General features: G+C 42.6%; 1 protein-coding gene across 1 annotated transcript in view; it reads left to right on the top strand.

Annotated features, from left to right (window-relative positions):
• Positions 1-9,074, top strand: part of UMPS (uridine monophosphate synthetase) — a 54,327-nt gene extending 45,253 nt beyond the window's left edge. The window contains exon 6 of the mRNA XM_065876186.1: positions 8,551-9,074. Within this exon, the coding sequence (XP_065732258.1) occupies positions 8,551-8,720 (170 nt within the window). The 3' untranslated portion in view covers positions 8,721-9,074. The remainder of the gene's footprint in view (positions 1-8,550) is intronic.
• The last annotated feature ends 6,625 nt before the right edge of the window (positions 9,075-15,699 follow it).

Raw genomic sequence — 15,699 nt, 5'->3', positions numbered from 1 at the left:
GAAAATATTTTGAGATAATGGCCAAAAACTTTCCTAACATGGGAAAGGAGACACTCACACAAGTCCAGGAAGCACAGAGTCCCATATAGGATAAACCCAAGGAGGAACACACTGAGACACATATTAATCAAATCAACAAAGATTAAAGACAAAGAGATAATATTAAAAACAACAAATAACATACAAGGGAATCCCCACAAGGTTATCAGCTGATTTTTCAGCAGAAATTCTGCAGGCCAGAAGGGAGTGGCATGGTATATTTAAAGTGATAAAAGAGAAAAACCTGCAGCCAAGAATAACTCTACCCAGCAAGGCTCTTGTTCAGATTTGACGGAGAAATCAAACGCTTTACAGACAAGCAAAAGCTAAGAGTGTTCAGCACCATCAAAACAGCTTTACAACAAATGCTAAAGGAACTTCTCTAGATGGAAAAGAAAAGGCCACAACTAGGAATAAGAAAATTACGAATGGGAAAGCTCACCAGTAAAGGCAAACGTACAGTAAAGGTAGGAAATCATCCACACACAAATATGACATCAAAACCAGCAATTGTGACAGGAGGAGAGTACAAGTGCGGACACTGGAAATGCATTTGAAATTAAGAGACCAGCAACTTAACACAACCTTGCATATATATAGACGGCTATATAAAAACCTCATGGTAATGGCAAACCAAAAATCTACAACAGATACACACACAAAACCGAAAAGGAATCCAAACACAACACTAAAGATAGTCATCAAATCACAAGAGGACAAAAGAGGAAGGGAAGAAAAAGACTTATAAAAACAAATCCAGAACAATTAACAAAATGGCAATATGAACATACATATCAGTAATTTCCTTAAATGTAAATGGATTAAATGCTCCAACCAAAAGACAGACTGGTTGAATGCATACAAAAACAAGACTTGTATATACGCTGTCTACAAGAGACCCACTTTATTTTTTTATTTTTGTGTGCATGTGTGTGTATTGATAGTTTATTCTTTTTTATTGCCAAGTGGTATTCCATGGTATGGATGTACCGTCATTTGTTTAGAACATCTTACTTGTTTTCAGTTTTTTGCTATTACACGTAAAGTTGCTATGAATAACTGTGCACAGGTTTTTGTGTGGAATAAATTTTCATTTCTGTGTCATAGATGCCCAGGAGTATACTGAGTTGTATGGCAAATGTATATTTGGTTTTTAAAGAAACAGCTAGGGCTTCCCTGGTGGTGCAGTGGTTGAGAGTCCACCTACTGATGCAGGGGACACGGGTTCATGCCCCAGTCCGGGAAGATCCCACATGCCGCGGAGCGGCTAGGCCCGTGAGCCATGGCTGCTGAGCCTGTGCTCTGCAACAGGAGAGGCCACAACAGTGAGAGGCCTGCGTACCACAAAAAAAAAAAAAAAAGAAAGAAAAAAGCTAAATTCTTTTACAAAGTGGCTGTATCATTTTATATTCCCACCAGCAATGTACGAGTGATTCAGTTTTTCCACAATCTCACCAACACCTGGTATTTTTTTTTTTAACATCTTTATTCAACATCTGGTATTGTTGCTATATTTTTCATTTTAGTTGTTCTAGTAGGTAGGTAGTGATATTTCTTTATGGTCTGCATTTTCCTAATGGTTAGTGATGCCAAACATCTTTTCATGTGCTTATTTGCCATTCGTATATTTGCTTTGGTGAGTTGTATGCTCAAATGTTTTTTAATTGAGTTTTTTTTTTTTTTTTTTTTTTTTTTTACTGGGGTATAGTTGTTTTACAGTGTTGTGTTAGTTTCTACTCTACAGCAAAGTGAAGTAGAGTTCCCTGTGCTATACAGCAGGTTCTCATTAGTTATCTATTTTATACATATTAGTGTATATATTGAAGAGACCCACTTTAAATATAGGGACACATACAGACTGAAAGTGAGGGAATGGAAGAAGGTATTCCATGCAAATGGAAATCAAAAGAAAACTGGAGTAGCAATACTCATATTAGACAAAATAGACTTTAAAGACTGTTATAAGAGACAAAGAAGGACACTACATAATGATCAAGGGATCAATCCAAGAAGATAGAACAATTGTAAATAAATATGCACCCAGCATAAAGGCACCTCAATATATAAGGTTTCATCCATAAAAGAAATTGATAGTAACACAATAATAGTGGGAGACTTTAACACCCCACCTACATCAATGGACAGATCCTCCAGACAGAAAATCAATAAGGAAACACAGGCTTTAAATGACATATTAGACCAGATGGATTTAATTGATATTTATAGAACATTCCATCTGAAAGCAGCAGAATACACATTCTTCTCAAGTTCACAAGGAACATTCTCCAGGATAGATCACATCCTGGACCACAAAGCAAGCCTCAGTAAGTTTAAGAAAACTGAAATCATATCAAGCATCTTCTCTGACCACAACATTATGAGATTAGAAATCAACTACAAGGAAAAAAAAACTAAAAAACACAAGACATGTGAAGGTTAAACATTATGTTACTGAACAACCAATGGATCACTGAAGAAATCAAAAGAGGAAATCAAACAATACCTAGAGACAAATGAAAATGAAAACACAACGATCCAAAACCTATGGGGTGCAGCCAAAGCAGTTCAAAGAGGGAAGTTTACAGCAATACAATCTTACCTCAGGAAACAGAAATCTCAAACAACCTAACTTGATACCTAAAGCAACTAGAGAAAGAAGAACAAACAAAACATAAGTTACTAGAAGGAAAGAAATCATAAAGATCAGAGCAGAAATAAATGAAATAGAGATGAAGAAAACAATAGAAAAGATCAATGAAACTAAAAAATGGTTCTTTGAAAAGATAAACAAAATTGATAAACCTTTAGCCAGACTCATCAGGGAATAAAAGGAGGTCTCAGATCAATAAAATTAGAAATGAAAAAGGAGAAGTTACAAAGGACACCACAGAAATATGAAGGATCATAAGAGACTACTACAGGCAACTATATGGCAATAAAATGGACAATCTAGAAGAAATGGACAAATTCTTAGAAAAGTACAAGCACCCAAAAGTGAACCAGGAGGAAATAGAAAATATGAACATACCAATCACAGGTACTGAAATTGAAACTGAGTAAAAAACTTCCACCAAACAAAAGTCCATGATCAGATGGCTTCACAACAGAATTCTATCAAATTTAGAGAAGAGTTATCACCTGCCCTTCTTCAACTCTTCCAAAAAATTACAGAGGAAGGAACACTCCCAAGCTCATTCTATGAGGCTACCATCACCCTGATACCAAAATCAGACAAAGATACTACAAAAAAAGAAAATTATTATAAGCCAATATCACTGATGAACATAGATGCAAACATCCTCAACAAAATACTAGCAAACTGAATCCAACAATACATTAAAAGGATCGTACACCATGATCAAGTGGGATTTATCCCATTGGATGCAAGGATTTTTCAGTATCCACAAGTCAATCAGTGTGATACACCACACCAACAAATTGAAGAATAAAAACCATATCATCTCAATAGATGCAGAAAAAAACTTTTGACAAAATTCAACACCCATTTATGATGAAGACTCTCTGGAACCTGGGCATAGAGGGAATCTACCTCAACATAATAGAGGCCATATATGACAAACCCACAGTGATGAAAAGCTGAAAGCATTTCCTCTAAGATCAGGAACAAGACAAGGGTTTCTACTCTCACCACTGTTATTCAACATAGTTTTGGAAGTCCTAGCCATGGCAATCAGAGAATGAATCTAGCAGCTGACTGAGACCCTCCCCTTTGGGACACTGATAGGTCTTGGCATACCCTCGAGTACTCAGAGCTATTACAAATATAATAGGCTGCTTTGACGATCAAAAGATTTGAGAAACAACCAGGAGCTAGGGTAGGGCTGAATGACAGGATTCATCTCATACATGAGGCTACTCCTTTAAGACCGCTGAGACAGTTGTTCCATCTAATGCATAGAAACCAACCCAGAGTCAAGCAAAATGAAGAAAAAGAGGCATATGTTCCAAACGAAAGAAAAAGATAAAAGGAAAAGACCTTAATGAAATGGAGATAAATAATTTACCCAATAAAGAGCTCAAAGTAATGGTCATAAAGATGCTCCCGAACTCAGCTTCAGCAGAGATGGAATATATATGCATTAGTCACAGAGCTGAGGAATGCAATAACATAACTGAAAAATACACTAGAGGGGTTCAGACTAGATGAAGCAGACTAGATGAAGCAAAGAAAGGAACTTGAAGAGAAGGCAGTGGAACTTACCCAATCAGGACAGCAAAACCAAAAAAGAATGAAAAAAGTGAAGACAGCTTAGTGGACTTATTGGACACATCTAGTAGACTGACATTCTCATTATAGGAGTCCCAGAAAAAGAGAGAGAAAGGAATATAAAACTTGATAAAATAATGGGTGAAAACTTCCCTACCCTAGGGAAGGAAACAGACATCCAGATGCAGAAAGCCCAGAGTGTTCCAAATGAGATGAACCCAAAGAGACCCTCATCAAGACACATTATAATTAAAACACCAAAAGCTAAATACAAGGAGAGAATCTTAAAAGCAGCAAAAAAAAACCAACTTGTTATTTACAAGGGAACCTCCATGAGACTATAAGCAGATTTTTCAGCAGAAACTTTCCAGGCCAGAAAGTAGTGGCATGATAATATACAGTGCTGAAGGGGAAAAAAAAACTTGCAACAAAGAACTCTACCCAGCAGAGTTATTCAGAATTGAAGGAGAGAATTTTCCAGATTAGCAAATCTAAAGGAGTTAATCATCATTAAACCAACCTTACAAGAAATGTTAAAGGACTTCTTTAAGCTGAAAAGAAAGGGTGCTAATTAGTAACAAGAAAACATAGGAAACAATAAACTTCACTGAAAAAGGTAGGGGATCAACCACTTAAAAGGTTAAGAGACAAAAGTAGTAAAAATAATTATAACTATAATAATTACAGGACATACAAGATAAAAAGATGTAAAATGTGACATCAAAAATATAAAACCTTGGGCTTCCCTGGTGGCGCAGTGGTTGGGAGTCCGCCTGCTGATGCAGGGGACACGGGTTCGTGCCCCGGTCCGGGAAGATCCCACATGCCGTGGAGCGGCTGGGCCCGTGAGCCATGGCCGCTGAGCCTGCGCGTCCGGAGCCTGTGCTCCGCAACGGGAGAGGCCACAACAGTGAGAGGCCTGCATACCGCAAAAAAAAAAAAATATATATATATATATATATAAAACCTTGTGGAAGGGAGTTAATATGTAGAGCTTTAGAATGCAATCAAACTTAAGTTGTTATCAACTTAGACTGTTATGGATACAAGTTGTCATATGTAAGCCACATGGTAACCAGAAAGCACAATCCTGTAGTAGACACACAGAAGATGAAGAGAAAGGAATCTAAGCATACCACTAAAGAAAGTCATCATAGCACAATGGAAGAAAACAGAAGGAGGAAGAGAGACTCAATAGATGCAGGAAAAGCATTTGACAAAATTCAACATCCATTTATGATAAAGACTCTAAACAAAGTGGCTTTAGAGAGAACTTACCTCAGCCTAATCAGGACCACAGCTAACATCATACTGAAAAAGCTGAAAGCTTTTCCTCTGAGATCAGAAACAAAACAACAATGCCCACTTTTGCCACTTTTATCCAGGTTAGTAGTTGGAGGGCCTAGCCAGAGCAGTTAGTCAAGAAAAAGAAACAAAAAACATCCAAATTGGAAAGGAAGTAGCAAAACTGTCACTATTTGTAGATGACATCATATATAGGAAACCCTACAGACTTAAAAAAACTGTTAGAACTAATACACAAATCCAGTTAAGTTACAGGACACAAAGTCAAAAATCTGTTGCATTTTTATACACAAGCAAACAATCAGAAAGAGAAATTAAGAAAACAATCCCATTTACAATTGCAACAAAAAGAACAAAATACCTACAAATAAATTTAACCAAGGAGCTGAAAAACATGTACACTAAAAACTATAAGACAAAGACATTTATGAACAAAATTGGAAGACAAAGATAAATGGAAAGATATTTCATGCTCATATACTGGAAGAATTAATACTGTAAAGATGTCCAAATTACCCAAAGCAATCTACAGATTCAGTGCAATCCCTATTAACATTCCAATGGCACTTTTCACAGAAATAGAACAAAAAATCCTAAAATTTCTTTGGAACCACAAAAGACGCCAAATAGCCAAAGCAGTCTGGAGAAAGAACAACAAAACTGGAGGCATCACACTCCCTGATTTCAAATTATATTACAAAACTATAGTGGTCAAAACAGTATGGTATTTGCATAAAAACAGACACATAGATCAATGGAACAGAATGGAGAGCTCCAAAATTAACCCACACATATATGGTCAGTTAATTTTTGACAAAAGAGCCAAGAACATACAATGGGGATAGGGCAGTCTCTTCAATAAAATGGTGTTGGGAAAACTGGTTAGCCACATGCAAAAGAATGAAACTGGACCACTGTCTTACACTGTACACAAAAATTAATCCAAAATGGATTAAGGATGTGAATGTAAGATCTGAAACCATAAAATTACTAGAATAAAACATAGGTGGTAATCTGCTTGACATAGGTCTTGGCAATGATTTTTTTAAATCTGATTCCAAAACAACAAAAGCAAAAATAAACAAGTGGGACTTCATCAAACTAAAAAGCTTCCACACAGCAAAGGAAACCAACAAAATAAAAAGGCAACTTACTGAATGAAAGAAGATATTTGCAAATCATGTCTGATAAGGGGTTAGTATACAAATATAAAGAACTCATACAGCTCAATAACAACGACAACAAAAAATCACATTAAAAAATTGGCAAAGGATCTGAATAGACATTTTTCCAAAGAATATGTGCAAGTGGCCAACAAGCACATGAGAAGATGCTCAACATTGCTAATCATCAGGGAAATGCAAAACAAAACCACAATGAGATACCACCTCACAGCTGTTAGAATGGCTATTATCAAAGCTTTTTCTATATGATCAAACAAAACAAGGATCCCCACTATCAAAAGATAAGAAATAGCAAGTGTTGGCAAGGATGTGGAGAAAAGGGAACCCTTGTGCACTGTTGGTGAGAATGTAAATTGGTGCAGCTCCTATGGAAAATAGTATAAAGTTTCCTCAAAAAATTAAAAATAGAACTGCCATCTGATCCAGCAATTTCACTTCTGGGTATTTATCCAAAGAAAACAACACTAAGTTGAAGATACATCTGCACCCCCATGTTTGTTGCAGCATTATTTACGATAGCCAAGGTATGGAAACAACCTAAGTGCCCACTGATGGATGAGTGGATAGAGAAGATGTTGTGTATATATACAATGGAATATTACTCAGCTATTTAAAAAAAAAAAATGAAACCTTATCCTTTGTGACAGTATGGATGGATGCCCTTGAGGGTATTACGCTAAGTGAAATAAGTCAGAGAAAGACAAATGCTATATGATCGCACATACGTGTAACCTAAAATCAACAGAAAACAGATTGGATGTTCCCAGAGTTGTGGGGTAGGGGTGGATGGAATGGGTGAAGGGAGTCAAAGGGTACAAACTTCCAGTTATAGAGTAAGTCCACGAGGATGTAATGTACAGTATGCCAACTTTGTTAATAAAACTATATAGCATATTTGAAAATTGCTTAAAGAGTAGATCTTAAAAGTTCTCATCACAAGAAAAAGTTTTGTGACTGTAAGGTGACGGATGTTAACTAGACTTACTGTGATGATCAGTTTATAATGTATCCAAATCATGATGTACACCTGAAACTAATGTTACATGTCAGTTACACCTCAATAAAATTTTTTTTAAAAAAAGAACAAAAAAGCCAGAATTAAGAATTAGGGTTTGGGGGCCCTCCCTGGTGGTGCAGTGGTTGAGAGTCCGCCTGCTGATGCAGGGGACACGGGTTTGTGCCCCGGTCCGGGAAGATCCCACATGCCGCGGAGCGGCTGGGCCCGTGAGCCATGGCCGCTGGGCCTGCGCGTCCGGAGCCTGTGCTCCGCAACGGGAGAGGCCACAACAGTGAGAGGCCCGTGTACTGCAAAAAAAAAAACAGAATTAGGGTTTGTACGTAATCTAAGCACTTGGCAGGGCTGAGGGGAAAGGCTGGCTCACACATGTGGTCAGGTTAGATGCCTTGCGAGGACTTTTCCAACAGCATGTCACAGTGCTTCTACGATGTATATTACAATCGTCTTCAATTGTGAGGCAATTTTTATTGTATTTTATTTGCTACTGAACCTTTTTTGGCAACATAGGAAATTTATTCCTTTGTTTTTTGATGCTGTTAAAGTATAAATGCTCTAAAATTAGACATTGAAAAGGAATTGGTTAGTATCTGTCCCCACTGTGGAGGTCTCTGGCCAATCCAAGGAGTCCCTTCACCTGCTTTTATTCACTTGCTCTGTAGAAGGGGCGTGGTGAACAAGAGCATATTTTTATTTAAAGTGGGTTAGATACTTTTCAGGAAAGTCATATGACAGGTTTTCTGATTTCCTGTATTAATTAAACTTTTGTGGTTTTGTAGGTGATAATCTCGGCCAGCAATACAAAAGCCCACAAGAAGTGATTGGCAAACGAGGTTCTGATATCATCATTGTGGGCCGGGGCATAACAACATCAGCTAATCGTCTGGACGCAGCCGAGATGTACAGAAAAGCTGCTTGGGAAGCTTATTTGAGTAGACTTGCTGTTTGAGTGTCTTGGACACATTTTTGTGAAGGCCTTGAAGATACATGGTCTCCTCAGATGCCACTGGCTTGAAGTAATAAACAGCCTTTAGTACTGCTTGCATTCTTCCACGGGTCCTGTGTGGAATGACTTCTGGAGTTACCACGGCACACAGGAAATACTCAGTGACTGTAATCACTGCATTGTCACTATAATCAGTTCATTTTCAGGCTTTTATTGAGACTGATGTTGGTTAGGCAATCCCAGCCCTGTCCTGTTAGAATCCGCCACCTTTGAGGAAGTCCCCCGTCTCTAGATCAGACTTTTTGATTGTTTGAGTTGCCGTGAGACAGAAATTTTAGGTCATGAAGAGGCTAAAACCAGTACAGCATTTCTTGTGTCCTTTATTCAACGTCTAATGTGGTACCCTAATAATATTTAAATATTAGCTGTTCTCCTCCTCTTCTGCTTAAAAGTAATAGTCCAGGTGTCCACATGGTGCTGGCTCCCAGCACTGCCGTTGCTCACTCACCGGAGGGGGTGCGGTGGGAAACAGAAGATGACTGTAGCTGAGCCCCTGAAGCCAGTATAAGGCTTTCATTTCAACATGGAGACTCAGTTCTTCCCCGGGGCAGCAGTTCAAACCTGTGCTGAACCCCAGTCACTGATTCCTTTTGCCTTATTTCTATTACAAATGGACCAGCTTCTCCTTCATTTATTTAAAAAGACAGCAGCATCAAGAGGTCTAAGGTTTCACTTGGAGGTTTGCTTGAGGATCCTACATGATTGTCCCAAACACCATTGACAGAGAGGGATGTCAGCCTTCACGTTTAGAAATGCAGAGAAAGGAGCCCAGCAACAGAGCTGAAGTTTTTGGGTCTCCACTGTGGTGAGGCTGGACACTTCACACGTGTGGCAGTTAGGCAGCGTCCCTCTCTGGTCCCCAGTGCACTTTCTCCTAGAAATTCTTCTCAGTTTCCGGACGATCCCTGCGCTCCGATACTGATACAGATTTTCTCCATTTTTATATTTCTTTGGTCTGTTCGGGAAGCATCTTAGAGGGAGGGGAGTGCAGGGTGTGGGCTCAGGTGATCCGTTTGAAATGGCCCGGCTGCACATTCAAGGCCCTGGGGTTCTAGAGCAGGGCCAGGTGGCAGTTGCGTTTGAAGGCTCTCAGTTCTGATCCACCAGCACACTCCTGATCTGCCGTTCTCATCTCGATCATGCCTACAAGCAGTGGCAGGTGTCAGAGGACACTTGCCACTTCCTCAGGATGACAGCTGTTCCCATCTCTGACTGCCCCACTCTTCGGCTTTCGTGAGTCAGACAGAAGCCTGTTAGGTCAAGTCGGGTGCTTATCTTGGAGTCTACGCTTAACAGCTTCTGCTCTGAAGTCCACTTGAGCTTCGGGTCCCAGTGCCGCAGCTCCAGAGAAGTTCCCTCTGGGAAAAGGCAAATTATCATGGAATAAGGCTGGAAGGAAATGGAAGAAGTGTGGCCTCGGGGCTACTCTGGAGGAGCTGAAAGTTAGGAAGAGGTGGAAAATTTTCTAATAAGAACTTACGGGAATTTCTTGGATATGTTAAAAGTCTTGGTGACCTCAAGGCCGAGAGACCTTTGCAGTAATGTGCTGAGGTCTCAAGTGCCCACTTAATGGACTCACACTTCAGCATGCGTCAGAATCACCTGGAGTCTTGTTAAATCAGACGTTGGCCCAGCTCCAGCGTCGACTCTGGGTAGTTCTAGGATAGGATGTGAACGTTTGCACTTCTGACAAGTTCTCAGGCAATGCTAATGCTGCTGGTACAGGGACCACACTTAGAGCATCACTACCGTGGGTAGTCACATTTTTCTTCTGCAATGAAATGGTCTTGGGGTCTCTTTCTCCTGCTGAGAACGGGAGAAAAGTCCTGCCATAAGCATTTCTGTTACTGAAGCCCACTCAGGGCCCCTTCTGGGTAACTTGAAGGGAAATCAGAGGAGCGTCAAAGAATCACCTGGGCCCCACCATCGGAGATACTGTTTCAGCAGATTTGAGGCGAGGCCTGGAAATCTGCATTTCAACAGGTACTTCAGCTTATTTTGATGTTTCTTGAGACTACGCCCAGCGCAGACAGTCTGCAGTCATAAACTCTGGAGCACAAATTGAGACAGGAACTTGGCTGTCTAGGACCTATGACGGGACTATTCAGCATAGAAGCATTTTAGAGGCATTTAATAGTTTAGCCCTTTCTCAGTCAAATATTTACAGAGCATGGGGCTCTGAGCTTACAAAACCGGCCCTAGTGAAGAAAATGGGAACAGTCTTCGCAGGGTGCCCGGAACAACGTCTGCAAGACTAATGGGACTGGAGAGTATCGATGCCGGCCTCTTCCAGTGCTCTGGGTGTTTCGTAGAGCACAAGCCTGTCAGTTTGTAGGGCCGCAGGAACCTAAGAAACCTGGTCCGCTCTCCTTACTTTAAAGCGACAGACGTATAGACCCTGAAAAGTGAAGGGATCAGCTCGGGACCAGCTTGTGAGCAACACAGGCCTGGTCTTCACTCACGGTGATGCGGACTGTCTGCGGTCTCTGGAAGAGGGCAACGGAGGGTGAGGGCAGCCGCCGGAGGACACGCAACACTCAGCCAGCTCTCCTACCACGGTGCCGCTGGGCCCACGTAGGCAAGGCCCAGAAGCACCGCCACAGGCTTTGCCAGGAGCTCCAAAGAAGAGAACAGATACGGGGTATCATCTCCTTTGAGGTGGGTGGACACAAGGAGCAAGAGTGGGGAGGCTCAGGACTAGGGCGCGTGCACACTGTGTGTGTGTGTGCGTGTGTGTGCGTGCACGCGCGCGTACACATCAGAGGGCCAACTGGATGTTTCTGCCGCGAGAGGAGCTGAGGTTTCTGACAGCCCATCTTGGTCAGTGCAGTGCTGGCCCATAGACGCAGTCTGTGGCCTCCTGCCAACCATGGGTTTGCTGCTACGTGCCAGGGGTGGGCAAAAGAAAGAAAATACCTGAGGAAATCCAGCAACCAGGAGAGGAAAGCAAAGAAAACCACCTGTAACGGGTGTTAGCTCCAAGAGAGCAGGGATTTCCCCTTGTGTTCAGTGCAGTATCTCTGCACCTGGAATGGGCCCAGCAAATACTTCTGAATGAATGCAAGCACAGGTGCCTTCTATGGTGAAGGGGAACTGCCACCGGAAGCAGACCCGCTTCAGAATAACAAACAAGATGACAATTTATGTGTGTTGGGGGGAGGGGGGACTAAAATGAAATTTTTCATTTTGAATGTGAAAATGTGATGGAAAAATTTCAAGATGGTATGATTATATTGAGAACTACATCTGTGGGCAGGAAGATCAAGTGGAAGAAATACCAAAATTCAAAACAAAGGGACAAAGAAATGGAAATAACGAGGGAGCAGATGAGAGGCTTACAGAACAGATTCCTGAATATAAAGAGGAAAAGACAATGGGAGGACAGGAAATACTTACAGAAATAACTGAGGAAATATTCCCCAGTTTGAAAAAATACTTGAGTCTGCAGAAGCAAAGGGCCCAGTGAGTTCTAGGCAGGTGTTGTGGACAAAGGCATACACCTGGGCACATGCTGTCAAAATTACTGAACTTCAAAGATGGGAAATTTTACAAACACCTAGAGGAATAAAATACTTGGAAAGTGAAAGGAATCCAACTAGTAGCAGACTGTCATCTGTAACACTGGAAGCTTGGAGACAGGTAGTGACGTCCACAGGCCCTGAGAAAGGCCTGTCACAGCCAGGAAACCTGAGCCCAGCTATGTGACCCCGTCGGGCTGTAGCAGCCTGGCTGTGAGTGTCCATGGTGGCCTCCGTGCTCTGACTCGTATCAGCACCAGTGAGAGAGGCACTGCACACGTGCCTCTGAAAAGGCTCCTCGAGGGAGGCCGGGAGTGCACAGGCAGAGCGGGGCTATCTGGCCAATAAAAATGGGACCTGTCAGTCACTGAAGCAGTGACTATACCCCAGAATCTTAGGAAACTGATTTTGGAAGATCCTTAGAGATCATCTAATCTGATCACCCCATTTCACAGATGAAATTGAGTCCCATTGGGAAATGATTTACGCAAGGTTACAGAAGAGCCAATGACAGGCAGAGTAAGGACTAGAATCCCTGTCGTTACCCTCAAATTTGGTATTTTTGTTATTACACTTTTTATCCCGTTTCTGTAAGGTAGATACATTCAACTTTGTCCCCCTTTCTGTCAACACGCAGATACATACTATACATATAATATTCTTTCACCATTTAATCAAATATTTATTGAACACAGGGAGTGAACCTGACATACATCGTCCCGGTCATTACAGAACTTAGTTTCCAAACTAAACTTCCACAAGGACTTCCGTACCATCCTAAGAGACAGCAGCCAGTCTTTCCTTCCCCATCAGTCACAACTTCATTGCTCCCAGCATTCAATAAAGTACCAAAACAAGTGGCAATTCTGTTAACGTCCCCATCCTTCCCTCCTCCCTGAATCCATACACTTTGCCTTATGACTCAGCAGTTCCTCCCATTTGAGGTGGAGAGTATTTCCACAACCCACTGATGTTGGACTCAGCTGTGTAGGTTTCTCTGGCCAATGGAATGTGGGGGGAGGGGTCAGGGTCCCAGTTCCGAGTCTAGACTTGTGTTTCTGCCACAAGAAGAGCATGCCCTGAAACTAACACACCACTGTAAAGCAATTATACTCCAATAAAGATGTTAAAAAAAAAAAGAGCATGCCCTGATTAGCCCACACCAGCCTTCCGCAGCCTGATGCCCGGGGGCCCCACCTGGCCCGCGAGCCTGTGAGCATGGCAATCAGTGCTCATCACTGGACGCCATGGGATCGGGGTGGGGGGTTGTGCAGCAGTAGTTAACTAACAGGTACAGTGCGCCCCACGTCTAGCCCTGGTCACCGGGAGGACAATAGCCTGACTCCACCAAGACTCTGCCTTCCACGCCTTCACCTGCGGCTGCTTTCAGAGATCTCTCCAAAAGAAACAGCCACTTGGCTCCTGTGGGAACACCCTGCTTCTGTAGTGAGCCCACCATCAGCCAGCAGGCAACCATGGACTCGGCAGTTTGCCTCCTCCACCCCTTAGCAGATGGACGTGATACGTCGTCAGCACCCCTGGCTGACTGGCCATGGGCTAAGAGTACCAGTGGGGCAGGGACACCAAAACATGTTTTTTGGAAGAATCTGGTATTTTTTTTAAAAAGGGGGGATGGGAATCAGGACTCCTTAGGGTTCTTTATTTTATAGTTAATGATGTCTTTATTAAATGCTGGGTTTTTGTTTTTTGCAGTACACGGGCCTCTCAACTGTTGTGGCCTCTGCCGTTGCGGAGCCCAGGCTCCGGACGCGCAGGCTCAGCGGCCATGGCTCACGGGCCCAGCCGCTCCGCGGCATGTGGGATCTTCCCGGACCGGGGCACGAACCCGCGTCCCCTGCATCGGCAGGCGGACTCTCAACCACTGCGCCACCAGGGAAGCCCTAAATGCTGTTTTATTTTGCATTCTAGGACACAGGATGCTATATCTTTTTTTAGATTGTAGGACCTTTAAAGTTTGTAATCTGGCTTTGAATGAATTATCAAGTGATTTTGGTTTTTTTTTTCCTCTGCAATCTGTTTTCTCCATAGCCCTTCCAAGCCCACACTTGGCTTTTGTGCTTCAGGAGAGGGATGCCACAATGGAAATACAAAGAGAAACAAAACAATTAGAATATTTTTTAACTTTTCAAGTTCAAGGTCTTGGCATTAAGGACTGGTTTGGAAGAACGTTTGCCTCTCTCCTTCCCACCAAGGGAGCAGGGGAGGAGTGTTCCTCTGGCCTGGGGAGAGGAACAGAAGGTGGAGGGGTGGACACAGTCAGATCCTGGGGTGGGCTGTGATATGGAATCCCCACCCCAGGCAGGGAGGGAGGGAGGGAGGGAGGGAGGGAGGAAAAAAGACACACAGACAGCAGAGGAGCTCTAGGCCTCACTTTTCTAGGAGGGGCCCAGGAGAGCAGTGATGCCAGAAAACCCACCCAGCACGGAGCGTGGCAGTGGACTTGGAGGCCACGTGTGGCTGAGGCAGAGCCTGATGCAGCCTGAGCTTCTGTGGCTCCACGTAACATGAGGGAGAAGCCGCATTTCCCTGAAAAGGGCATGGGAGTTAGCTGAGAAACACATCTGGTGGGCCCGAAGGCTCCCCGCCACCGTGCAGGGACATTTCAGCAGAAAGTGGTCCTGACGAGGACAGTGACGGATGAGCAGGTGCCGTGTGCACAGGCAGCTCTGCGGGCCTGCCTCCAACGTCATACTGCTGCACTTAGCCTGCAGCGTGGGGCGCAGGGGACCCTGAAACGACTGTGATTAGCAAGACACTGTCCCTCTTTACCTAGTAACTTTGTTTTCTGTCATCGCTTGAATAGAGATGGTGATGTTAAAAAAAATAATAGTGAATTGGTACAGCCACTATGGAGAACAGTATGGAGGTTCCTTAAAAAACTCCAAATAGAACTACCATATGACCCAGCAATCCCACGACTGGGCATATACCCTGAGAAAACCGTAATTCAAAAAGAGTCATGTACCAAAATGTTCATTGCAGCTCTATTTACAATAGCCAGGAGATGGAAACAACCTAAGTGTCCATCATCGGATGAATGGATAAAGAAGATGTGGCACATATATACAATGGAATATTACTCAGCCATAAACGAAATTGAGCTATTTGTAATGAGGTGGATAGACCTAGAGTCTGTCATACAGAGTGAAGTAAGTCAGAAAGAGAGAGACAAATACCGTATGCTAACACATATATATGGAATTTAAGGGGAAAAAAAGGTCATGAAGCATCTAGGGGTAAGGCAGGAATAAAGACACAGACCTACTGGAGAATGGACTTGAGGATATGGTGAGGGGGAAGGGTAAGCTGTGACAAAGCGAGAGAGAGGCATGGACATATATACACTACCAAACGTAAGGTAGATAGCTAGTGGGAAGCAGCCG

The sequence above is a fragment of the Phocoena phocoena genome, chromosome 4 (genome assembly GCF_963924675.1).
Source record: "Phocoena phocoena chromosome 4, mPhoPho1.1, whole genome shotgun sequence".
Classification (NCBI taxonomy): domain Eukaryota; kingdom Metazoa; phylum Chordata; class Mammalia; order Artiodactyla; family Phocoenidae; genus Phocoena; species Phocoena phocoena.
This window is presented reverse-complemented; position numbering and strand designations above follow the sequence as displayed.